The sequence below is a fragment of the Saccostrea cucullata genome, unplaced genomic scaffold (assembly GCF_032062105.1).
Source record: "Saccostrea cucullata isolate Sc308-1 unplaced genomic scaffold, CSIRO_AGI_Scuc_v1 ctg2241, whole genome shotgun sequence".
Lineage (NCBI taxonomy): Eukaryota > Metazoa > Mollusca > Bivalvia > Ostreida > Ostreidae > Saccostrea > Saccostrea cuccullata.
The window spans coordinates 31,024-57,309 of record NW_026922747.1 but is presented as its reverse complement, the minus strand read 5'-3'; the positions used below and the strand labels follow the sequence as shown (position 1 = coordinate 57,309).

The 26,286-nt window shown below is 33.7% G+C and overlaps 2 protein-coding genes and 1 pseudogene across 2 annotated transcripts; 2 read left to right on the top strand and 1 right to left on the bottom strand.

The window, feature by feature from the left end:
• Window positions 1-2,513: 2,513 nt before the first annotated feature.
• Window positions 2,514-3,669, bottom strand: LOC134262338 (uncharacterized). The gene is made up of 2 exons (XM_062744714.1): window positions 3,161-3,669; window positions 2,514-2,937 (listed from the first exon to the last, which is right to left on the bottom strand). Exons 1-2 carry the CDS (start codon window positions 3,667-3,669, stop codon window positions 2,514-2,516), a joined length of 933 nt encoding a protein of 310 aa, XP_062600698.1.
• Window positions 3,670-10,149: 6,480 nt separating this feature from the next.
• On the top strand, window positions 10,150-18,977 carry LOC134262336 (patched domain-containing protein 3-like; annotated as a pseudogene).
• A 38-nt stretch (window positions 18,978-19,015) lies between these two features.
• LOC134262335 (uncharacterized) lies at window positions 19,016-21,549 on the top strand. The gene is made up of 2 exons (XM_062744713.1): window positions 19,016-19,506; window positions 21,006-21,549. The coding sequence occupies exons 1-2, from the start codon at window positions 19,016-19,018 to the stop codon at window positions 21,547-21,549; spliced, it is 1,035 nt and encodes a 344-aa protein (XP_062600697.1).
• The last annotated feature ends 4,737 nt before the right edge of the window (window positions 21,550-26,286 follow it).

The window sequence follows — 26,286 nt, the reverse complement described above, 5'->3', positions numbered from 1 at the left end:
GAATATATATTTTAGGGTGAGGGTGGTAAGAGGGGATGCAGGGACCCCCCCCCTCCAACACTTTTACTGAACAACATTTTTTTTTTTTACTTTTTGGCAGTCAGTTTTCCCTGATAATACTCCTTCCTTTCAAAATCTATCCTATAAAAAGACTGACATTATATTCTTTTCATGGCAACTAAAATTGATTTTAAAAAAACATTTCAAATCGATACATGTTTTTTGCATTTTTATTCTGTTTCTCTCTTGTATTTGACTATGAGTTAAATGCAAGTTAACAAGTAATGAGCTGCATCATTTTATCAATGAATCATATAATAAAACAATTATTGCTGTTTTTTTAGGTCAATTCAATGATTTAGCCATCTTCGAAGTACAATATTCACCTCGCCTTTCGGGCTCAGTGAATATTGTACTCCTCAGATGGCTAAATCATTGACCTCAAAAAACAGCTATAATTGTATAATGATAAAGAGTCCTCATTCAAACGGTTCTAACATTTACTATCGTCCTCAGTTAAACTGTACTAATATTTACTAACGTCCTCAGTCAGACGGTACTAACATTTACTAACGTCCTCAGTCAAATGGTACTTATATTTACTAACGTCCTCAGACAAACAATACTAACATTTACTAACGTTCTCAGTCAAACTGTACTAACATTTACTAAATTCCTCAATCAAACAGTACTAATATTTAATGACATCCTCCGTCAAACGGTACTAACATTTACTGACGTCCTCAGTCAAACGGAACTATTATTTACTAACGTTCTCAGTCAAACAGTACTAACATTTACTAACGTCCTCAGTCAAACTGTACCAACATTTTGTTACGTCCTCAGTCAAACAGTACTAACATTTAATGACGTTCTCAGTCAAACAGTACTTACATTTAATGACGTTTTCAGTCAAACGGTACCAATATTTGATGATGTCCTCAGTCAAATGATACTAACAATTACTAACGTCCTCATTCAAACAGTACTAACATTTAATGACGTCCTCATTCAAATGGTTTTAACATTACTAACGTTCTCAGTCAAACAGTACTAACATTTAATAACGTCCTCAGTCAAACTGTACTAACATTTACTATCTTATTCAGTCAAACAGTACTAACATTTACTGACGTCCTCATTCAAACGGTACTACACTTATTAACATTCTCAGTCAAATGGTACGAATATTTACTGACATCCTCGGTCGAACGGAACCAACTTTGTTAAAAATTTGTGTAAACAAATTTAAACATTTGACAATTCGTCATATCGAATTCATAAATATTTTTTGATAGATTCTAAATGAGGCACCATATATAACTTAGATACTACTTGCATGGAGAATCCAAAACGTTAGTCTTTGTGCTAATATATTTTGTGAAAAGATGGAGGACAGTCTTTGATTTCGATGAAGGATTTAGTTTTTGTGATTTTTCTTTATAAACGTTACTCGGACGATTATTTTTACCAACTTTACTCAAATTTGGGCCAGTCAGTAGAACTTTGATACTTATGGTAAAAACTTCAATTCATGTTTTTAAATATTTCTCAATAAAGATAAATGATACAAAAGAAAAATATGCAACTTTATGATTATCTTTTTTCTGATTTATAAATACTTTAAATATAAAAGAAATCGTACTAGTATCTTTCCACAAATTTTATTTAAGATTAAACTTTGTTGTTAAGTTTATTTTTAAATAAAATTTGTGGAAAGACAGTAGATTGTAATTCAAGCCAAAGGAGATCAAATAAAAAATTCCAGTGATTACACCACACTTACCATGACATGACATTCAATGTAAGTAAATCAATAATAATGTGTAAATCAAAACTACAAAAAAAATCTCTGTTCTTTGTACTTTAAAGATATTGTAAAGACGCAAAGCATTATAGCTAAATCAATGCTGCATGAGCTTTCATCTAGAATATATTCTGCCTCGTGTGATGTCGATATCATCATGTTGTGCCAGCAAAATGCCATTAAATAATTCTTTTTTGTCTAACGATATCACAGCCCATTATATCCGTGATAACACCATAGAAGTATGCAGACGTACAGGCTATAGTTCCTTGATGAGCTTTGCCGTTTTCAGCTGATCTATTAGAATTATAGTCATATAGTCTTCTTATAACCAAGTATTTTTAACTGATTTCGTATTGTGGAGTCATTAGATTTCGTGGTGTCTCAATATTCGAGGACTTTGTTGAATAACCCTTCATCCACGTAATTACTTCCTCTACGAATTTAAATACACGGGTTTCAAAGTCTCTTCATCATGATCATATTTAACGTCCCCGCGAATCCATAACATTTTATCCCTATGATTCCAGGACTGGCCAAGGACTGTCTTCAAGAGTATAGGGGGTTTCGGGAGATGCACGTTGGCAAAATGGTCATAAGGCGCAATAGCATTTAGTTTTTGAAAATCTTATACAGGATTATTGTTGAAATTTTTAACCAGTAAAGTTTTATTAGACAGAGTTTCCTGGGAATATATAGACGTTTATTACTTTGTTTGAACAGTTTCATTGTTAAGCAAGATAACTTGTGGTTGAATAACGCGACTTTTCTGTCGTTTTCGCATGATCTGTATAATGAGAAACGCCAACCCGTTGAAAACTCCACCCATGTTTGTACACGTTATCACTAAGTATTCCATCACCATGGGAACATCTCCCAAAAATGATATGATACCGTTCGCTGAGATTGGTGTCCATTGTATCACGAATGCCGTGACGAATAGCGTCATTATTTTGGCGGCGTTGCGACTGTGTCGCAAGCTTTGGGACTGTTTTGTCAACTGAAGTTGACCGATTTCCCATCGAACGCGACACCAGATGAAAACGTAAAGAGAACACGTGACTACCAAAATGAGGCTCACGGGGACAGTTGCCATCGCCATTAGAGCAATCTTTCCAGGAACACCACAGCTAAAAGAAAACAAATATTCAGTAGAATGAAATAATGGAAGAGACGTACATTATAGCTTTTTGCCAGTATAACACTGAACAGCTGCCGACTACGATTTAGGAACAGCCGAGAAAGGATTTATGGATGTTACTTGAGAAAACTTTAATCAAATCAAAATTATCGGCACCAAAAATTAATATCAAATCAAAGAGGAGGTTGTACACTAATTTTATAAGAACTTACAAAGAACCTGTAGGTCCAAGCTGGTCTAAGAACGCGGCTAAAGAAGCTTCAACTGTTGGAATCCCAAACATAAAGACCAGCAGTCTCCAGTCGTATACCCCAAATTTCACGAGCTTTTCCAGAATAACAAGACTAAAGGAGTTCAATGCAATGACCAGCACCAAGAGCGCTTGCGCAGTGGTGAACACAACAATCCAAAAGGCGTAGAAAACACAGAGACCTTTTGGATACACGTGGGTCTTGGTAACCACCATCTGCACGTGGTCCAACACGTGGGTCAGGTTGAATAGGCCATCACATATCGCCAGGTAAACAACAAACCTATCACTGACTGACCATTGGAAGAACGACTTGAAGAAATGAGATCTAAAGGAGACCCACAATATGGCGGCGACGCAAGACAAACTGGCGCCAATACTGACGAGAGCAGTCACGTGGTATGAGTAGAATCGTCCGTCCTCCAGACCCATCACTGGGATATCTTCCGGTTTACTGAAGTTTGGAATCATCGGTAATGTGATTACTAGTACAGCTGTATATATTTTAGCCTGATTAGCTTTTCCTTATCAGTGACGGTGAGTGAAGTTGTATACTAGTACTTCATTTAACATGTACACCACAACATTCTTAAATCCCTTCAAAAAAGAAACCCAATCATCTAACAATCTTTATCCTACCAAAAATAAATTCTTGGTTTATAACGAGATCATTTTTGTCAGATTGTGAGCCCTTCTAGACCATTCGCATCCAAAATCACTGATCGTTTGTAATCGAAATAATCGAAAAACTTATCCTCAGTCAGCTAGTATAATGTAAATTCTGACACGTTGAAGGTACCAGTAAATCTTTGTGCTCTGCGCCACGTAGCTTTAAATTCATATAGATTTCTACTCAATTTGAATAATTAAAATCCTTCCAACAAATAATCCTAAATGACTGTTTAAAATTTAAAATTCAGCTTCCTTCTTTCTATGTGATGGTGTTATTGAAGTACATGTAAATCCTTCAAACTTATTCATTGACGATATTCAACCAGAACGGTGCTATAAGCTGATCAATTTTTGTGAAAATATGAACAACCTTACATATCAATGGCGGAATAGGTTTCATGTTACCTTAAAGGTAAACTAGGACATTAAAGAATGATGTATTTTCTGAACGGAAAATTGTTTTATAGCCATCTGATCTCGTCTTACAAAGCTAATTAGCGACTGATAATTTGTAATTACATTAAGAATATGGATTTATGTTCAACCAAACTCATACACTGGCTTCCACTATGTGCTAGAGAGAGAGAGAGAGAGAGAGAGAGAGAGAGAGAGATGAGGGACAAGAACATCATGATGAAGGATACTAAGTAGTTGTAGACAACAAAAAAGCGATGCACCAGACAGGGGGATCATTGACAAACCTGGCCCAGGATAGACAAATGTGGGGGGGGGGGTTGTTCTGCCCTCCACGGAGGCGATTAAGGGTGGGGAATTTGTTCTGCCCTTTAAGAAAACCTGGCCTGATACGCCGATTGAGTTATCAATGTTGTGGCATTCCCTTTAATCGATTTGATTTTTTAAAAAAGTCAGTCAGAATTTATGATGTTATCATAATGTAATGTGCCCTACACACCACAGGGTGTAAAGGACAATGATGATGATGACGACGACAAAGATGATGATGATGACAAATTACTAGATTTTTTTTTTCCATTTTGAGAGTACCTCCATGCATTTTGCATAAATGGATATTCGTGGACAAACGTACGGCAACTGTGTTAATATTACTACTAATGAATATTACTACATGTAATATTTATTTTTAAAAATAAATATAAATCGATATGTTTTCCATAGTTTTCAGTTTTTTAAAGAAATATTTTTATATCCATTTAACATTATATGGAAGTAAATATTTTTCATAGACTATTTTTGTAAGCGATGTGCAAATTTATAAACAATTGTGAACTATTTATGACATGTAGATATAATCCCGCCATTGCGTGTCATATCTAGGTAACTGGACTTCTTTGAATATAATTGATGAATAATTGATGAATAATCGATTGTATTTTAAATATGTTAGGGGCATTGACTAGGATACATAAATTTGTGTCATGATAAGAATAATATCAATGGACAGTACTCTGTATGTGTATCGTGTTAACGTATTGTAGATCACTAAATTTTCGCGAAACCTTATTTTCGCGAGATAGTCATTGCCTCCTGATTAGCAAGACAAAATTTTCACGAATTGTGGTTATTGCTGTATATAATCTTAAGGAATGCTATCATACGCGAGAATTAAAATTTCGCGAGCAAACTCATTTACTGTCTCGCGTAATTGATTTACAGTATTATAATGTTTGAATGGAACGTTTTGAGCTATTTTTATAACGTTGATTGCCATACGATGACACGCCCATTTCTTTAGATCGAAAAAAAATCCCATAAATATAATAGTTAATCAAATTGACGGTCTACGTAAAAAACAGCACGTGTTCGACCGATACATGTGTTCTGGCAACTTCGATAAACGTGATAAATTCATTATTATGGGGCCCGTTTCATCAAAAGTCGTAAAGTTAAGCCTTAACTTAGGCGTACTTCCGGGGCTTACGCCAAAATTTAGTCGGGCGTAATTTGCGTTTCACCAAGTGGCGTAAGTCTAGTCGTAAAAGATACGCTTAGTCACAGGACTAAGTCCTTGACAACGTTGCATTGCGCAGGCGCAAAAACATAAACATTACCCAAAGCGTACAAACATGTATAAATTGTAGCACGTCAAAGTACAGAATAACACAAATTATAGAAAAATTAATACTTGCACTAATTGAAACATGCACGGGTTTATAGTGTCATGTAGGAGACATGTATCGTATAAGGATTTTTTTTTACAACATTTCAATGATAAAAGTATTATGAATTGAAAGGAAGAAAAGGACCGTAAATGTACATGTATTTCGGAATTAAGCAAAACTGTTTATTTTGGAATTTTAATTACAGCCACTCCCCCCTTTTCCCGAAATTGATACAGGTTAATGACTTCGCCTTTGATAATAAATTTCATGATAAATACTGATTCTACTGATAAATACTAATAATTATTAATGACTTTGCCTTTGATAATAAATTCCATGATAAATACTGATTCTACTGATAAATACTTCAGATAATTAAGTTTGAGACATAATAAAATTTTAAAATTTTCATTTGAAATGTATTTATGCAAGCAAAAATAATGAATACAAAATGCAAACAGTTTACATATGTACACATTTTGAGTCAAGAAATAAATTCTAGACGTTTACTACTAAGGTACATGTAAGATAATCCTCTCTAAATTCATTAAATTTTTGTCAATTCAAATTATTCATTATAACATTGTTATTGTTTATTAAAATGACACAAAGGTTCATAATATAATTAAAAAATACTAGACTCTAGGTCGTGCAGTTATAGAAAAAATCTTTACTATCTGCGGATTAAATGTAAAGTACCGTTTTAAAAGGTACGCAGAGAGAGAGAGAGAGAGAGAGAGAGAGAGAGAGAGAGAGAGAGAGAGAGAGAGAGAGAGAGAGAGAGATTCGAAAAAAATGACTACAAAGATATTTTTACAAAAATTCTCTGCTTGTGTGGTCTCTGTCTTTAAAATAAAGTTACAGCTACTTTTTATTTTGTTTTCATTAAAAATGTAAGTTATGCAGGAAATCAAAAACATGTATATTTTTATCTTATATATGTGCTTTATACGCGCTCAGATTATCTTACACTATGCAAAATTTACTCTTTTAAACAAAATCATGAAAATTAAAGATATGTCTTCTGTATCAATGTTGTCTGAGAAAAAAAATAGCAATAATTCACTCTTTAACTTAACTGTGTAATTATTACCGTCTTACATCGATATTATAAAAGCAATAATATATTTCCCCATTTCCAAATCTCTTATTGTTTATGACCCCCCCCCCCCTGGGTTTCGTCTTAGATTCGCCAGGAGGTTCACTTGTCCCAGATACCTGGAAAAATAATTACTTTCCTCCTTAACTGAGTATACTGTACATTCAATGTTAATTAATCTGCAAATTCGGGAGGTTCTGAACCTTCTCTCCGACCCCCTCTAGATCCACGCATGTGGACGAGAAGTAAATAAGAAATGGACTCTTCAAACATGACAAAAAAACTATTTGGTTTTAAGATGGGTTATTTTTTTGAATTTTTTTCTTAAATGTAGAAAATTACCAGAAAGAGGATTACTATGCTTTTGAAATCGACTTTTTTTATGTTGTAAGTTTTGTTTTTCAGAAAATATGTTTTTGGAAAAATATTTTAATTCAGTGTCCATGTTTTGCTGTGGGAAACCCAAAATGTGTGTCGGATCAAAAAGTACAATAAGGCACAATGGCAATATGTAATAAAGATTCTGTGAAAATTTCATCAAATTTCAATCAGTGGTATGAGAGGAGTTGCGGATAGAGATGGGTACCCCAAAAGCGTAACAGACGGACGGACATCCCGATTACTATATAGTTTATACATGTACCCTCCCGCTTTTCAAGCGGGGTGTAGAAATATAGTTATATATGTATATTGATTTACGATACATATAATACCACAATCAAATGTGTATGAATGCATTGTCAAAACGTAAGAAATGATGATCGAAGAAATCTCTAATAAGACAAGTTTTTCTTCTCAGCAGAAATTATTAGAATATTAAGTACGTTATTGCTCAAATCAACTACGTACCCAAGTAGTTGTGACAACCCCCCCCCTCCCCCGCCCACTCTTGATATGTATAATTAAATAATGCATTGTTTGTATTTTAAATTCTTCTTAGAACCGTACATTTTCTTTAGAACTCTCTAAATTGTTTAAAATAAATAAAAAGGCTTTATTTTAACTTTACGCCCTAACTTACGCCTACACATGAGTAGACGTAAAATTTTGGCCTAAATTTAGTCAGGCGTAACGATACGCTCTTTAATGAAATGCAAATCTTCGTGCTAGTCCCGTCTTTACGCCGGCGTAGCGCTACGATTAGGCGTACGACCTTTGATGAAACGGGTCCCTGGTTTGGGGGTATCTTTTAGTTTATACCCTTGTAGATTGAAAACCACATATCCTCCCTGCAACAAAATTAATTAGAATTTTAGACCTAGGTTCTCATTGCACACCAGAACGGCGTGGCTTGGATAGTTTGTTTATTTAGAATTCCAGCCTTTTACAAACTCAAGAATTTGATGCTGTACAACTACAAGTTTAATATTTTTCCATGCTCATAGAAAACTCTGTATAAATTCCTTGATAATTTTCCGTGCTACATACATGTATACATATGTATAAACACTGGATGTGACCAGTCGAAGAGGATGTTTACTCCAATATTTTTGATATTTTAGAGATTCAAATTTGTTCGGCTCCCAATTTGTATTCGTTCAATGGAATTTTTATATGAGCTTGATTACTTAATTCTCGAAGATATTCGACTCCCCGAATGTAGACCCAAATTTTGGGTGTAATTAAAAAGTAGTATTTGTTTAAATTCTCTAGTATAACCTTACTAATTTTGTTAAAGTACAATGTAATTAAATGTAAACACTTTTTATTATTCTTTTATTTCAATACTTGTCCTGTCAGGTGTGTTAATCGTGTTGGCATTTTTTTTCAAAAATAAATTGGACAGAGATATATATGAATTTATCATATAAAAATTATTAGTTCATCTTTATAAATATAAATTACTACTTGTTTATAAATAAAGATTTCATAATGAAATAACATTAAAAGTAATTATACATATTAAAGTAATTAAAATTAATAAATGTTTATAATTTCAAAGATTTTAACACTTGTTTAAAAAGTGCCTCTACGACATCCTGTCGCGACGCAAAGTGCCCTTTTGATTCCTGGATTACCATGCCCTTTTAACACTAGTTTATACTTATATACTGAAAGGAAAAAGAAACGCAGGGTAAACTTTTGAGGTGAATTAAATTTGTTTTTCTTAAAATACTTTTAAGTTTTCCTATCTAAATTTTAAAATCATCTTTCAAAAAGATATAACCAAATTCTCATATGATTTTGTGTAATTATTCATGAGTTATTGAAGCTCAAATGATGATACTCCCAAAAAGGGAAAATCGAAAACTCTCATTATCTTCAATGTCCATCTCGTGCATCTGTCAGAGTCTTATTTCTCCTTTGCATGGAATTTCATCAGAGTGTTTATCTTTCAAACCCTGGCTATATTAAGCATGGGTAACCACGCAAAAAAATAGTCAAACGGCGCGCGCATGCGCCAGTGAGAGGAATACAACAGTAAGTTGACTGGCTCAAAAAACCAAATTGCGGAATTGTTTTCTTTCAAATTTCGTATGGATGTAATGATTATAATCGTGAACACTATAAATGGCTGTTTTTGTGGTAGTAAGGTGGCGATTTAAGAGATGGCAGGACGAATAACCCGCTCGTAACATGGCTCTGTTTCGCGTTAACGTCATCGTCACGGTTGATTGAAATCCACTCCAGACCCTCTCTGCATCTTCCCAAGTCAAGAGTTTCTGATCCGCTCCGCTCCACATAAACCCTTGACCGAATAGGCTAAGTTTGACGGGGTTAGAAATGCGTTCTCTGATTGGCCTCATGAAAGTCTTCATGAACCAATCAAAATCACTGTTTTATTTAAACTTAAACTAAATTGTAAACAGAAAAACAAGCCAGTTTTAGTCCCAAGGATAACGTCATTATCATTAAATAGCCAAGTTAAAGGTTTGACTCAGATTTTAGTTGAATTATATCGAATTTATTACAAACTTCCAATATTATCTCGAATTCTCTTTTGAATTCGTTTACTCCGATTGGCCAATAGCAGAGGTCAGTAGAGTTCAAAATGTGTAATCTCACTAGATGGCGTGACAGTAAACCCTGTCAAACTTAGCCTATTCGGTCAAGGGTTTATGTGGAGCGGAGCGGATCAGAAACTCTTGACTTGTGAAGATGCCCTCTCTGACAACGGCTAAAAAGGTTTAAGGGGGAAAATTTACAAGAGACTGCTTAGTAAACCGTTGTTGCCTTTTTCATTAATTAGGCAATTCGAAAACAAGACCCCATTGAACTTCCGTAAACTGTGCCAAGATTGCAATAAATTCATAATGTCTCTTAATATTGAAAAACGATGTGCATAACTCATATGCATCAATTAATGCAACAAGATTTGTGGACAAACTCGTCGTTATCAAATTGCACGTGTTTTGGGCTTTTTAGCGTTTTCCCTACGTGACTCATAAATTTTACGGTTGAGTAATTCTGAATACTGATTTTGATGCACAGTATTTAAATTTCCCATCTGACCAATTTTCGTAATTTTCGGTCATGTGGTCAAATTTTTATCGACAATTATGCTACCCTGCGTTTCTTTTTCCTTTCAGTATACTTTATATGAAAATCGATAGTTTACCCTTTTAAAAATTAAAAAAAAAAGTTTTTTAATCGGTCTTATTTGTACTTGGATGAGTCCCTATTTTCACGTTTTTGATTAGATATATATTATCATAAACGTGATTTTGGGGTGGGGTTGGTGGGATTGGAGTAGATATATGACCAAAATACTGTCCATAGGCACTAAAATGCACTGAGTCTTCAAAATCCATTTCTTGACTGTAAACTGAATGTAATTATTATCAACAATGAAGTGCATTGAAGTGGTAAAAATTTTCGTTTGAAAACTCAGTAAACTCAGGTGACCTATTGCTGTCCGTTTTTGTCCGTCGTCGTGCGTCGTCCGTCGTGCGCCGCGCGTTAACATTTTCAAGAACATTTTCAGCTTCTTCTCTGCAACCGCTCACCCAATTTCAACCAATTTTGGCACAAAGCATCTGTGGATGAAGGGAAACAAAAATTTTGAATTTATGGTCCCTGCCCCCATGGGCCTGAGGGGTTGGTATAAAACCACTGAAATTAATGCAAGCTTTAAAAATATTCTTTTATATTCCTGAAATCAAGCAGTCAAACTATTGGCATGATTGTAATCAGCGCTGCATTTCATTTCTGAAAATATGCATGGCATTTCCTATATATTTTAATTTCATTTCCGACATTTTTTGTTTTCATTTCCGACTTAATTTTTTTTCATTTCCGGAATTTACCTGTGCGGCAAATTCAATGTTTTAAGTAAAAGAAGATGGAATTCTAAAAGTATTTATGCCAATGTATTAGTTAAAAAAAAACAAAAACACATCTATTCATATATGCATACATGTAGCACTAAGTCGAGGTAAAAGCGTGTAATGAGCATAAAAATTTTTCACCATATTTAATGTGCACTAAATTAAATGTCTGTGACAGCGTCATACTTATGTCCAAGTCACTGATAGATTTACAAATTGGATTTCAATTATTTATTTATGATTTATTCCTTTAAATTTTTCATAAGTTAAATTATCAAATTTATTACCAGGTCCAGGATAGATAACTGTGTTGGGGGTTTGTTTTGCCCTCCACGGAGGCGATTTTGAACCAATTTTTAATGATTCCCTTCATTCGATTTGATTTTTTTTTTTAAAAATGTCAGTCATAATTTATGATGTTATCATAATGTAATCTGCCCTACACACCACAGGGTGTAAAGGACAATGATGATGACGGCGATGTATTTCTTCTGATGTCTGGCATAGCTGACGCGGAATCGATTGACAGGTCAAGTGTATCGGATAGAGCTTATATGATGAAAACCAGTGGAGTCGCTATTACCATTACATCAATAACTGATTTTCTGGCATTTGTAATCGGAGCTACTTCAGTTTTTTTGAGTGTCAGAAACTTCTGCATTTACACAGGCAATTCAATTTTTTTTTTAATTTAGAAGTGTCATGTCACAGTGGTTTGAGAGGAGTTGCGGATAAGAGATGGGTACTCCCACTTTTCAAGCGGGGGGTATAAAAATGTCTGATGCCCTATGATTAAAAAGGGTGTTTACTTTTCTCTTTGCAGGTGTGGCAGTGCTTTTTTGTTACAATTTTCTGTGCGTGTATAGTTATCAATGAGAAGATGATTAAAAGAAATCGCCATTGTGTGGCCTGTTGTATAAAAACCAAGGATAGAGAATCACTAAGGGAAGATGGAAAAACCGGATTAGCGCTCTACGCATGCGCTGAGTATGCACCGAAACAATGAGACGACGTTGATAGTCCTTTGGAGAGATATCCAAACAGACTTGTTCAAAAGATCATGGATTATCCAGCGTTGAAAATTGCGATTATTTTTATTTTTGCAGTTTACGTAGGATTTTCTATTTATGGTGCCATTCATCTGAAAGAGGGGTTGTCCCTTCAAAATCTTGCTCCAGAAGATTCTTTCCATTATGAATTCAGCGGTTGGTTGGACGATTATTTTGCCAGAGAGATTTTTATATCGTTTAATGTGAAAACTACCCACACGTATTCATCTATTCTGACACAGGAAAAACTAAGATCAGTGTTAAATACGGCCAAAGAAGATAAATACATCAATTCTACTTTTGAATTAAACTGGCTAGCAGCATTTAGAGAATCTGTATTTTATGACAACTCTTCAGAGACTGCGTTCATTTCTGCTCTCCAAACATTTTTGACAAATGCTCCTATTTACGCCAATGATGTAGTAGTCGACTCTTCTGGAACGAGTATTACATCATCTCGATTTTTTTTGAAAGCCTATGACATCAAGAATACTAAACAGGCCAGATGATGGTGCGCATGCGCGAAATGACGAAACATTCTGCTATCCCAATGATTGTATTAATGTATATTCTCATGCGGTTTTTTTTTGGAACAGTTTCTCCAGATTCTCCCAAGCACCTTGCAAACTGTTGGAATCGCTGTTGCAGTCATAATTGTCATTACAATCTTCTTCATGCCTCATCCGACATTAGTCGCCATTGTTGGAGTAACACTAATCAACACCCTTCTTGGAGTATTTGGGTTCATGTTTTACTGGGACCTCTTTCTGAGCTCGATCATCATGATTCCTCTCGTCATGACGGTGGGGTTTTCTGTAGACTTCAGTGCCCACATTTGTCACACTTACCTTAATGTAGACGCGGACAACAGAGCCAACACGGTGAGCCTCGCTTTGGACAGATCCGGGGGACCGATATTCAATGCAGTGTTTTCCACACTTCTCGGTATCTCTGCCCTTGGACTTGCCAACAGCTATATTTTTGAAAAATTTGCCAAGGTGATGTTTCTTGTCATACTTTTCGGATTGACTCATTCGATTCTTTTAATTCCTGTAGTGCTGTCATATATTGGACCATTAGAACAAAAGAAAGAATTCAAAAAAAGATATAGAAATTTTCACCATAGAAAAGCAAAATTCGAGTTCATTTCCCACGTGATAAAAGAAGCATTTTTTTGGTATTTATCTTTTTTTCTTAATTCATAGTTTGGAACAGAGATAAGATCATAAAAAGGCTTTGAATTATTTTTTTAAAATTTTTTATCTGATATTTTTTCAATATTTAAAAAAAAAGGTGACCGTGATTATCATCGTTTCATCATGAAATAAAAGACAATTTTTCAACAGTATTGTAAATGTATTTTTTGTGCGTAGAATATAATTAGTTAGTGGATAATCATTTTAAAATAAGTCAGAGCAGATTTAATTTAGCTTTATCTGGATATGCAAGATATAAACGTATAATACGCATTTAGCGATGTACATTCTGATTGCACACACAAGTACTCTGAAGTTGACATGAAAAAGATACTTGAGTTTCTGATTGACAATATCTATGTGCTGTTTGGAGACCAGGTATTCCAAAAATATATTGGAATTCCCATAGGTACCAATTGCGTTCCGTTATTAGCAGGCCTATTTCATATTCATATGAAGCAGAATTTGTGCAAAATCTTATGCGTAAAAAGAAGAAAACACTTGCTGTGGCCTTCAACTCGACATTTAGATATATCGACGACGTATTGTAAATTAACAATAATAACTTCCATTCCTACGTCGATACGGTATATCCTGGTGAGCTTGAGAAAGATACCACAGAGTCTGACACATCTGTTTCATACTTGGATATTTTACTTTTAAAAAGACGTTAATTGTAATCTAACAACCAAGCTATATATATGATAAACGTAATGACTTTAACTTTTCTATCGTCAACTCCCCTTACTTATGTAGCAATATACCTTCATCACCTGCATACGGTGTGTATACATCTCAGTTGATTCGATACGCAAGAGCATGCTCTACGTATGTAATTTCTAAAACGAGGTAAATTATTGACAAGCAAGTTGATGAAATAAGAATATCAGCAGTCTCGTTTAAAGTCATAATTTCGTAAGTTCTTTGGTCGATATAATGACCTTGTCAGCAAATACAATTTATCATTGAGTCAAATGCTGACGGATGTTTTTCATACTAAATGTTAGTCCATTATTTATCACGCATTCTCAAGTGTGCATTGGAGGTTTAAGTTTTGAAAAAAATAAAGTTGAATTAATAGATTTTTGTTATTAATTTAAAATAACTAGAGTTTACAGATTCCGAATTTATAAGTTTTTTCAGGTAAATAATCAACATATTTTAATTATGCTACAAGGAATATAGACCTATAATCAAATGAAAATTGCTCGAAAAATATACGTTACCATTAGAAGGCAAACAGAAAGTGAACATTATTTCAAAAGTCTCTTTCATATTATGTTTAATTTTTTTTAGTTTTCTTTGATATTTGTTATTTTTTAGAAACAAACATATCGTGAAATATCGGCTGGAGTTTTTTTTTTCCACAAGGAGATGAAAGTACTAGTATTTTTTATGCTGAGTTGTTCATGAAATTTATCTTAAAACATGTAATGATCAAAAAACTACTGAATATTAATTTGGAAAATTAAACAATAAACAGTGATTTTTCTGGAAAGGAAAGAAAATATACAGAAATATTGACCCCTTTACCACAAAAAAATATTGACAGCCCTTCCAGAAATGTTTAACTGGAAAGTACATGTCAAAAGTACGGAAGCGTATTAGTGCCACTTGGACACTTCACTTTTTTTTAATTTCTGCACTTTAAAGTGTAAATTTTACACATTAATCTGTAAAATTTACACTTTAATCTGTAAAATTTACACTTTAATCTGTAAATTTTACACTTTAAACTGTAAATTTTACACATTAATCTGTAAATTTTACAGAATCTGTAAAATTTACAGATTAAAGTGTAAATTTTACACATTAATCTGTAAAATTTACACTTTAATCTGTAAATTTTTCACTTTAAAGTGTAATTTTTACACTTTAAAGTGTAAATTTTACACTTTAATCTGTAAATTTTACACTTTAATCTGTAAATTTTACATTTTAATCTGTAAAATTTACACTTTAATCTGTAAAATTTACACTTTATTTGTTTATTCACACAGTCAATTTAGCATCTTCACACATCCTCAGTAACACATTTTTAAGCCAACAGACCATGTTTCGTGTATGATAAAATTTAATCCTGATGTTTTATATTAAAGTAAAACTTTTCTTTGAATATAAAGTGAAGAGCATATCAAACATACATGCACATATTCCCGATCACAGGTGCTTAAGGACCCCTCCCCCCCCAATATAGATTCCAAGGCCTGTTAGACTTTTTTCCCATGAATAATATATAGATGACACCATTGTGATATAATCTATAAATCCTATCAATTCAGAAAATTTGCTTAAACTAACATTTCATTGGCTTACATATGTGTTACTGAGGATGTGTGAAGATGCTAAATGTGAATAAACAAATAAAGTGTAAATTTTACAGATGAAAGTGTAAAATTTACAGATTAAAGTGTAAAATTTACACTTTTAAGTGTGAAATGTACACTTTAAAGTGTAAAATTTACAGATTAAAGTGTAAATTTTACAGATTAATGTGTAAAATTTACACTTTAAAGTGTAAAATTTACAGATTAAAGTGTCGAAATTAAAAAAAAAGTAAAGTGTGCAAGTGGCACTAATACGCTTCCGTACAAAAGTAACGTACATTGCAAAATTAGGTCCCAATCTGAAACTTGAAAAATTCTTACACAGACTACTATGTTGATATAAAATAAAGTGCATTTTGTCGTTTCTGTTATTTTTATTGAAATTAGGAATTAGGAAATAAACATTAAAACGTTTAGAAAATTGTAACGTACATTAACAAAGTAGAAATTAAGCAAACATTTTGATGATTTTCAGAACAATAAAAGTAATTTAAAAAGTCTAAATAAATAATAACAAGTACTTTCATTAATTCTGATCAATGATAGATCAACTTATTCATAAACCAATTAAATGTACTTTTAACGTACATAACAAACAGTATCTGTTTTCACTCATTTGAACATATTCAAGATTTTTTCCTTGTCATCGGGCAGCAGTTTCATCATTCTCTTGGATTTCCCTGTGTACATTGGTTCAGTTACTTTACAAATTACATATACACTGAATTGTCGTCGGATTTTCCCGTTATTTCCCGATCTTGACAAGGAGCACTCGGCGGGTGTGACCGGTCAGCAGGAAATGCTCACTCCTCCATGGAATATATCAAATTATGAAAAATTCTGCATTATACAAAAATTACAAAAATATATACATATTCCAGATTTTTTTCCATCAAAATTTATTTTAGGAGAGGTGTACAAATCCATACACAGACATTTAAATTATTGCCAGGACTTTCATTTACATGTAGTGGAACTCTTCAACGCCAGGGAAGAGCCCAATGTAAAGTTCAAACTACGTTGCGTATGACCTTAAGTTTGTTCAAAAGAGGGACCAAGCCCTCTTCCAAGGGGAGATAATCATGAATTAATGAAAAATTTATGGAATCATTTAAAAATCTTCTTCTCAAGAACCATTGGGTCAGGAAAAATGAAACTCTTGTGGAAGCATCCTCAGGTGGTGTAGATTCAGGTTTGTTCAAATAATGACCCCGAGGTAGGACGGGGCCACGATGACTGATTTAATTTTATTTACATATGAATACATAGGGAAAATCTTTTAAAATCTTCTTCTCAAGAACCATTGGGCCAGAAAAGATGAAACTCATGAGGAAGCATCCTCAAGTATAATATAGTGTGAATTCAAGTTTGTTCAAATCATGACCCCCGGGATTAGGGCTGATTAACGTGTTACATAGGAATATATAGGAAAATTCTTTTAATATTATCTCCAGAACCATTGGGCCAGAAAAGATGAACTCATGGGGAAGCATCCTCAGGTCGTGTAGATTCAAGTTTGTTCAAATCATGACCCCCGGGGTAGGGCGGGGCCACACTACCGGCCTGATCAAAGTTTTACATAGGAATACGTAGGAAAAATCTTTTTAAAATCTTCTTTTCAAGAGCTTAGCTACTAGTAACATGTAGATAGGCACAATTACGAATGCAATGTTTAGCCGATGCATTGCCAATTTATTGGCCCAACAAAGACCCACTTTACACCGCAATGTTTATCCAAGAATGGCATTCATCGTTCGGGTTAACAAAATGTGCTTTGTTGGCCGAACATTAAATCATTGGTTTCTGACTAGATATGAACCCTAAGCCTTGGATGATTTTTTCCCATTGAAAAACTCATTCATTTAGAATTATCACTGGAACGCTCTGCTACAAATCAGGGAACGAAAGTCTGGAAATTCTAATAAAATGATTTTATATTACAGGTTTTCTTATCAACCGAGCTTTTAAAGTGAATAATTGAGCTTGGTTTAATTGAAATTTGATATGCCGGTATTCGCCAAACTAATACTGCCACCTTAAGCATGTTAAGAGTGACCAAAGAATTCAGATAAGGCCAACAAGATATCGGTATATTGACTTTATATAAAGATCGAATATTCACTCATAAGTACATTTGATAAAGCTCTAGGCGGAATTAATAGGTTATATTCAAGAAAAGTGAGAATCTAAATGCACAGTCTTAGTATTGCTTAAAACAAGCTAAAAAGAACAAAACTTGTAGGTATTCAGTGTTTTTCATATCAGATACTCATGTGATTCGCAGTAGATAATCATAACCAATAATTTTTTTATTTAAAACGAATTCAATAATATCAAGGTGTAATTATTCAAAAATTATTATTCAGTACTAAAGATTTTAAGAATTTTTAAACAATCGGTAAGTATATATACTAGAACATTATATACGAGGAAAAGAGTTGATCTGTCTAAGTAATTGACTGCTATTTTTAGATACATGGACTAAATAATGGACACTATATCAATCAATGCTCTCAAGCAAAGCATTTTTGTTTTGCTCATGTTTTATTGTCTGTAGAGCTCAAAGTCATAAATGACTGGGTGATTATAGACCAGGTTTGTGTACATATTTGTATACCTAAACTGTCATGTATTTATCGCCTTTACCTCACCGGCTCTGTCCAACTGCTGCTGTTTATTCATTAGTGCTTCAGTTAAATATTGCTGAGGCGATAATTAAATGCCATCACGGGTATATCGCATCATTAATTATTTACTTTGAATAGAATTTGATAAGGATGTGATGACAGAGCGATAATGAACCTTTGACAATGAATGCTATATAGATCTCATCTGTTAATGTGAGTACAATTAAGTGGGATTTTAATCAAACCACGTGGCGTTATTTATCACTAGAGGCGGCCTTAAAGCTTCATTATAAAATTTTGCTGCAAGTAAATATGTAAAAAACCGCACGCCAGAATCTCCTATTGCTATTTTTTTCTATAGTCTGAAACTGTGAAGCAAACGTGATATTTGACTGTAAAACACAACAGGTGTGACGTCACTATTTTAATGATCTATTACAGGATGGATAGTCCAATGTAAACATTTTACACGTGAGCCGTCCGACTGACTTCTCGGCGATGTCCCTCTACAACGTTACCTTACTGGGTCTGGATGACGGTACCTTCTACCCCCTCCACGTGTCCGCCATCGTCTGTATGTCCTGCAGTTTGCTCGCCTCCATTGTCGTAACTGCCCTATCGTTTAAGACTCACAAGAAAGGCTTCTACCTCTGGCCACGGAGCGAGCGATTCGTGGTGTACCTAGCGTTATGTGAAGCTAGTTTTAACTTTATCCACATGTTTGATCACGTTACCATGATAACGGAACGGGACCATGTTCATCCTCTTGAACTGTGCCAGTTTTATGCTTTTTTGATGGTGCTTTTGGTGACAACTAAGAACTTGGTTTTGGTCATTATAGCCATTAATGGATTTCTGTTGATTCGCTTCCAGCGCCAGATGGAGTTCGGGACCAGGGATTGGAGGCTATTTGCGGTAACACTGGGGATCCCTTCTTTTTATTGTTCCGTGGCTCTGTCCTTCCAGCAGCTTGGACCGGCAGGTGCTTTGTAAGTTATATGATTTATCACAATTCATTTGTGACGTTTTTAGATATAATAGTAATTTAAATATGGTCAAGTATAATTATTTCATATCAAATAATGAATATAATTTTGTTAATATAAATGCTATTGTAATTGAAATTTAAGAATAGCTAGGGAATGGTTGCAAATATATAATGGCTTTAAAAGAAATACCAAGTGATTTTTTTTCACTTATACAGTGCAAGCAATTACATTGCTCAATATCATTCAAGTGACTTACATAACGCAGAATATTAAATAAAGTTTTCATAAACCTAATAGATTTAGATAATTATATTTTTGTTCTTCCTAAGCCTGATCCTAAACTGTAACATTCGTCATTGCCCTTAATTCAAAGAAAATACTCTTTCTCACACGTGAAGTGCTGATATATTTTACAATTTTAATAAAGTTAAATGCTCGACTTCTAAACGAGATGTCCAATACACCGAGTAATGGCTCCAATTATTGATTGGGCACGCTTTCGTCTTTTCCTCCGGCGCTAATTATGTCAAACTAACGTTCATACTTCCGCTTATACCCCCGGAATCTCTTCCCACGTGATGATGCATCCGGTTGTGTTGCTTAGTAACAAACTGAAAGTGGCAGAAAAACACACGGTTAGTGATTCCTGAAATAAATACACAACTTCTAAAAATGAAAAATGAATTTCGATATTTAAATGTTAATTCGGAATTTGGAATTCTGATTTGTGTTATCGAAGTCATCTCTCCACACAAACGTTTGGCTAAAAATTAAGTGTGTTTTCTCTAGAAACAGATTTGGTTATAACTCAATTTTTCCAAAGCAAACTGAAATTAAGAATTTTTAAGATAAGGAGACTGAATTTGTCGCCTTCCATGGTAATTGTGAAGGGGAGTGTTTTAGTAAACGACGGGATAAATCCTATTTCTTATATACTAATTTTGCTAAAACAATATATTGTACCTCGTTCCGCCCCAATGTATTTAACTTAAAGATACTAGTCTTTTTTTTTTTTTTACACATTCAAGAGCCTAACAATTTTGTTAGACTGCTCTTCTTCCGGTTACAATCGTATAAAAACATATAATACCTAAAACCCGAATTTGCCACAAAAAAAGTGTCCTACCCTTGCTTTTAGGTAGTGCATATAAATGTAGCCAACTGCCTGTGACAGCGCTTTAAGATTTCCAACACCTAGTAGAAATAAGGAGCTTCCGTTTATAATACAATTCCATTCAAAAGACCTTTGCATGCCTTTCACATATCAATTATCGAACTATACAGGGATGACTAGCTAAGTACATGTACATATACTAGTCTAGAGCCGACCATAAAGTTGTACACCGGGTTTATGCACCCATTTAACTACACAACAACAATCTATACATATCTACAAACTGTTTTATTTCAGGAACAGCTCCGCCCCCCCCCCCCACCCCGGCCCCCTAATTGTCGATTATTTACAAGTTTTCTCTAAACAAATATCTTTTTATATTCAGCTGCCTAGTGATACCCGGAATATCAACTTTCCTGATGACAATCATTCCTTTTATCCTTATCTTATTGGTCAACACAACGCTCTACTCACTCACGTGGTTTCACATACGAAGAGATGCTCAACAAATCAGAAGTGTAATTGGTGCGCAGGCGCAGTCTGGAACTTCCTATATTCAGGCGGCCAAGACTATGACGATGTTTATTACAGTTTTTACAATTCAATGGTGGGCGGTGACAGTGTACGGTATATGGCAAATCATATCACACGATGTGCCCTCCATTGTGTACATTTTTGTTGTTATTTTTACCAACATTGGAGGATGCCTAAACCTAATCGTGTTTATATCTATTCAGAAAAAGCGCAGAAGAATTGTGGCGCTTGATACCAAAGTTCAAACTTCACGTCTACCTGTAAATGTAACCCCGTTTCAGGTGAACGCCAATTTCACGTTACAAAAAATGAAAGCACAGAATACAAACTCCACAGGAATTAACACATCTTCAGAAAAAATTGAACACCATTCCATTGCAGATGCCACTGTTTGATACTGTAAACTATTCTGTTTTTTTTTCAACCATTTTATCCCAAAATATTATACTATACGTTGTTTTGAGTACTACTTTAAAAATGTCTTTTTTGTTTGATTATGTATATTATGTAAGTTTTTAATATTTAAAAAAAAAACAGACAAACCAAGAGAGATTGAATGCAGGATTATACACTCAAGTCACACTTGCAGATTATATATACATTTTGGTCCAACATTAAAAAAGGTAAACATTGGTTATAAATAGGCACATACGATCGTAGACAGCTGCTTTTTCAATAAAAATTGAACTTGTAAATTTAATTATTATTTCATTGAATGGTAATTTGAAAAATTATTTTGTTAAAGTTACATAATTAGTCAAAACAATGCGTTTCTTTTAAGATAAATGTATATAACAAAACAAAAGATTTTTGTTAATTTGAATATAGCAATCTTTTTGATTGTACACACAAGTATTCTGACGTTGATATTCAAAAGATATTTGATTTTTTGATTGAAAATATTTAAAAGGGTTTTGAAGATCAGAAATTCCACCAATCTTTAACCACTCGGGTACCAATTGCGTCCCGTCATTAGCAGACCTATACAAATGAAGCAAAATTATTCAAAATCCTTTACAAGAGAAAAGGAAATCAAGCGCTCTTGCTTTTAAAGGAATGCGAGCTGAATTTTTAAAGTTTGTTAAAATGTGTTGTTTCGATAAATTTGTTTGCAATTCAAACCTTTATGATCGATTAGATTAAAACAAAGCAGTTTAATTCAAGATCTAGTAAATGAAAGGTGCCTTCAGATTTTTTTAATTTGAAAAATTATGATGCTTTATAAGTTTAGTTTGGTCAAATAAGATTTTTTGAGGCATGGATTGTAGGTAAAGAAGATGAAAAATCATATTTTAAGCTGTTATTTTCAATGAAAAGTTAAGAATCCCACTCATGAAAATTAGATTTTTTCGGGCCATATCAGACAAAGAAAATTTATCCTTATTGCCTACAGTCTCTCAGGAAACTGTAAGTTTGGAGTTAACATCGTAAAATATCTTTTAACCATTCATATCACTAATAAATAAAGAAATATATACAGAGGAATATGTTTCTTTTATGATGAATTTGATCAATCTAATAATTCGAAAAAATTAAAAGGAGAATCAAAATATTCTGAATAATTTTGACATCTTAAATCTTGCATATTATCGCGGTAGCTGCAGATCTGTAGTGTTATGGTTTTATATATTTGTCTTTGACCATAACGCTATATACGTAATACTGATCCCGTATTGCAATAAATGTGCAATTTATGGCGCAATATTTTTTGCGCACTTTTTGGGAGAATTTCTCCATTTTTCAACATACGTCGATTAATTACCATTCACTCCCTTATTTAGGAACATTATTTAACTTATCTGTATATTTTATCCACCTCCAAACCCTTAATAGTTGTCTCTACCATTGATTAACTCGCCTGATTAAAATTATTTATTAGATTACTGAAAATTCACTTCAAGCGGGTTTATTGCCTACACAGAGAACCATAAATGGTTGGGAGGTGGATGAAACATACATATAGGCTACAGAATGTGTCTAGAATTAGGGAGTGATAGGTCTAGCTGATTGACCAATACTAGAAAGTAGAGAAATTCTATTCCAAGGTATGCAAATATATTGTGCCGTAAATTGCACTTTTTGCATTAGGGGATCTGTAACGTTATGGTTAAAGACAAATATATTAAACCATAACGCTACAGATTTACTGCTAACTATCGACTATGCATCTACTCACCAGTTTTCCCGTGGGGATCCGGGTTCGAAAATAGGTCCTCAGTACCCCCTTGCTTGTCGTACAAGGCGACTAAATGGGGCGGTCCTTCGGATGAGACCGTATAAACCGAGGCCCCGTGTTACAGCAGGTGTGGCACGATAAAGATCCCTCCTTGCTCAAAGGCCGTAAGTGCCGAGCATAGGCCTAAATTTGCAGCCCTTCACCGGCAATGGTGACGTTTCCATATCAGTGAAATAATCTGGAGAGGGACGTTAAACAGTATTCAATCAATCAATCAATCTACTCACCAGTTGGCAGGAATGCATCGATCGTTTTTAGAACCTTGCGAGTATTTATCAATATCAGGGAGGCATTTAAAAAAATAATAAAGTATCAGTTAACATTAGTGAAATCAAACGTTTCAGCTGCTATAAACTTGTAAAGAATCACCATGAAATATTCACGGAAATAATATTTTAACTGAAATATGCGAAATGTACAGCAACCAATGTCTTTTTGATAGACACGTGAGCAGATGGATTTCAATGAACAAAAATGATACATTGAGCATAAAAAATGCGTGCAGTTCTCGGCGACAAGGACTTGTAACAACCAATGTACTCTTTGCCAAAATTGAACAAATTAACACGAATGATGTTTGATTGACTTTGAGACACATAGCTTTGATAGGCATCACTTTGTGGGTAGTTTACGCTGTTTTAAAGAAACATTTAACAGTAAAGAAAAAGCTTGGTTCTCGATGGTCACCCTATGTTTTGAAAAATGAGTAAAAATGAGAGCGTGAAAAACTATTTATAAACAATATTTTTGAAAATCGGAATTGTAGCTATCCACGTTTGTTTGAAGTTTAAATAGATAACAAAACTTGAACCCATTGCTTTAAACCCTCAAAACAAAAACAAAAAAACCCAAGATCAAAACCTTTTAAATAAGATACACTTGACAAAAATAACAAAGGTTTGGGAAGAACAAAGGAATGCAAGAACAGAAAGATAGTTATATGTGCCATTTTCTTAAATATTACTGGTCTTGATTTTCAAGTTCTTATTCGGGGCGTCAGTTCAATTGTTGGAGGAGTCTATAAAGCAAAGGTTTTACAAATAAATCAAAAGGTTTATGATAGGAATGAACATGAACAGGAATTCGCTACATTGAATTTCTTTATGACAGTGTCCAAACCCACATGCCCTGTAGTGTAAAGGGGGTTTTGGGGATAAACAGAAAGTTAATGTCACGCCAACAATATTGGCCAGATCTTTCACCTTTTAACGTGTTTAATTACCCAAACTTGAAAAACTTTCAGAAAGAAAAAACAAGTCCAGGAAATCATAGAATCTGGCATATCCAAGTATAAGATCCCATACTCAAAAATGAGTTCTAAAACAATAAGAAATCATAGATAAAAATATTATAGACATGTGTTTTAAATAAAAGAGAATATGTAAGTTAAAACATTAAGACTAAATTGTTTTTTTTTTCAGAGCACCGAGACATTATTTCTTACTCAGTCCTCGTACCAATAGATTTTTTTTAATCATATCTCGACAATATATAAATCAGTAAATCTAAAATAAAAGATACCAAAGAGTTCCATACATCTGTTTCATTTTTGGATTTTTAACTAAAAAAAGAATTAATTTTAATAAAATACAGATGATACAAACAAATAAAATGGATTTTGGATTAGTATATATATTTGACCTAATTTCATAGCAAATGATGCAAATAATAAATTTCTAGAATATGAAGAAATTATAAACCTTCTATGACGTTCAAATTCTACCCTTCTGAAACCATCCATATTATTCTATACAAATTTTTTTTCCTTCAAATTCCATTTTTGTGCAACTTAAAAAAACGTAAAAATTACGCAGTGAAACTTATTCATTTTATTCATTAAAACCTGACCCAAGTTGTTGTTTTCGAAATTTTTGACAAAAGTTTCTTTGAATCATCTGTCCTTAACGACCAAACTTTAACCGTTCAATCGTCCTCTTCCATTACAAATAAAGCAATATACGAGGGACGTTCAATAAATAATGTCATCGGAGCTCGGAAAGAAGCAAAAGACGCTTTTCAATGAATAAGTTTTCATGATTTTACTTATTAACCTCTTTTGATCAAAACAGATGTCTGTGAAATTTTTTATCTCATTTCTGATTGTATTTAGACTCATTTTTGGTATGACCCTTGGTATACTGGAAAATAGCAGATCCAACGATTTCCTGGACCTGTTTCTTCTTTCTGAAAGCTGGTTTGTCAAGTTTGGAAATAGAAACAAGTTAAAAGGTCACAGATCTGGCGAATATTGTTAATATGAAAAAATATTAACTTTGTTTTAATCCCGAAATCCCATTAACCCTTCAGGGGTGCGGGATGGACGCTGAAAAATAGAAATTTAATGTTGTGAATTCCTGATTCTAGGTCCTTCCTCTAATAAATCTTTCGATTTTTTCCAAAAAAAATTGCTTTCTAGACTCCTCCAGAAATTGAACTGTCTCCCCGAATACGAAATTGAACAATAGTACCACTAATATTTTAGAAAATTGCATATTAATCTGTCTTTGTGCTCTTGTATAACTTTGCTCTTATCAGACCATTGCTGTTTTTATCTTATTGAAAATTTTGTATTGAGTGTTTTAAGCAATATTTTCATGTTCCATTATCTGTTTGAATATGAAACAAACGTGGATAACTTCAATTACTGATATTTTAAAATAATTCTTAAGACATTCCTACACGCTGTCGTTTTTACTCATTTTTCAAAATAAAGGGTGATCTTTGAATACCAAGCTTTTTTTACCGTCAAAGTTTCTTAGAAACATTGTAAACTACTCCCGATATGATGTATATCAAAGAAATACGCACGCTAACTCTCGATTCCCGCCTACATTTTGGAACTATTTAATTCAAAGTGAATAGCAATCTGGCCATAAAATCTTTGTTTAATACAAAG

Coding starts and splice junctions, on each gene's coding strand:
- LOC134262338 (XM_062744714.1), bottom strand. CDS start 3,669: ATGATTCCAAACTTCAGTAAACCGGAAGATATCCCAGTGATGGGTCTG. Junction 2,938..3,160: donor CTTGGACCTACAGGTTCTTT/GTAAGTTCTTAT, acceptor GTTTTCTTTTAG/CTGTGGTGTTCCTGGAAAGA.
- LOC134262335 (XM_062744713.1), top strand. CDS start 19,016: ATGTCCCTCTACAACGTTACCTTACTGGGTCTGGATGACGGTACCTTC. Junction 19,507..21,005: donor CTTGGACCGGCAGGTGCTTT/GTAAGTTATATG, acceptor TTTTATATTCAG/CTGCCTAGTGATACCCGGAA.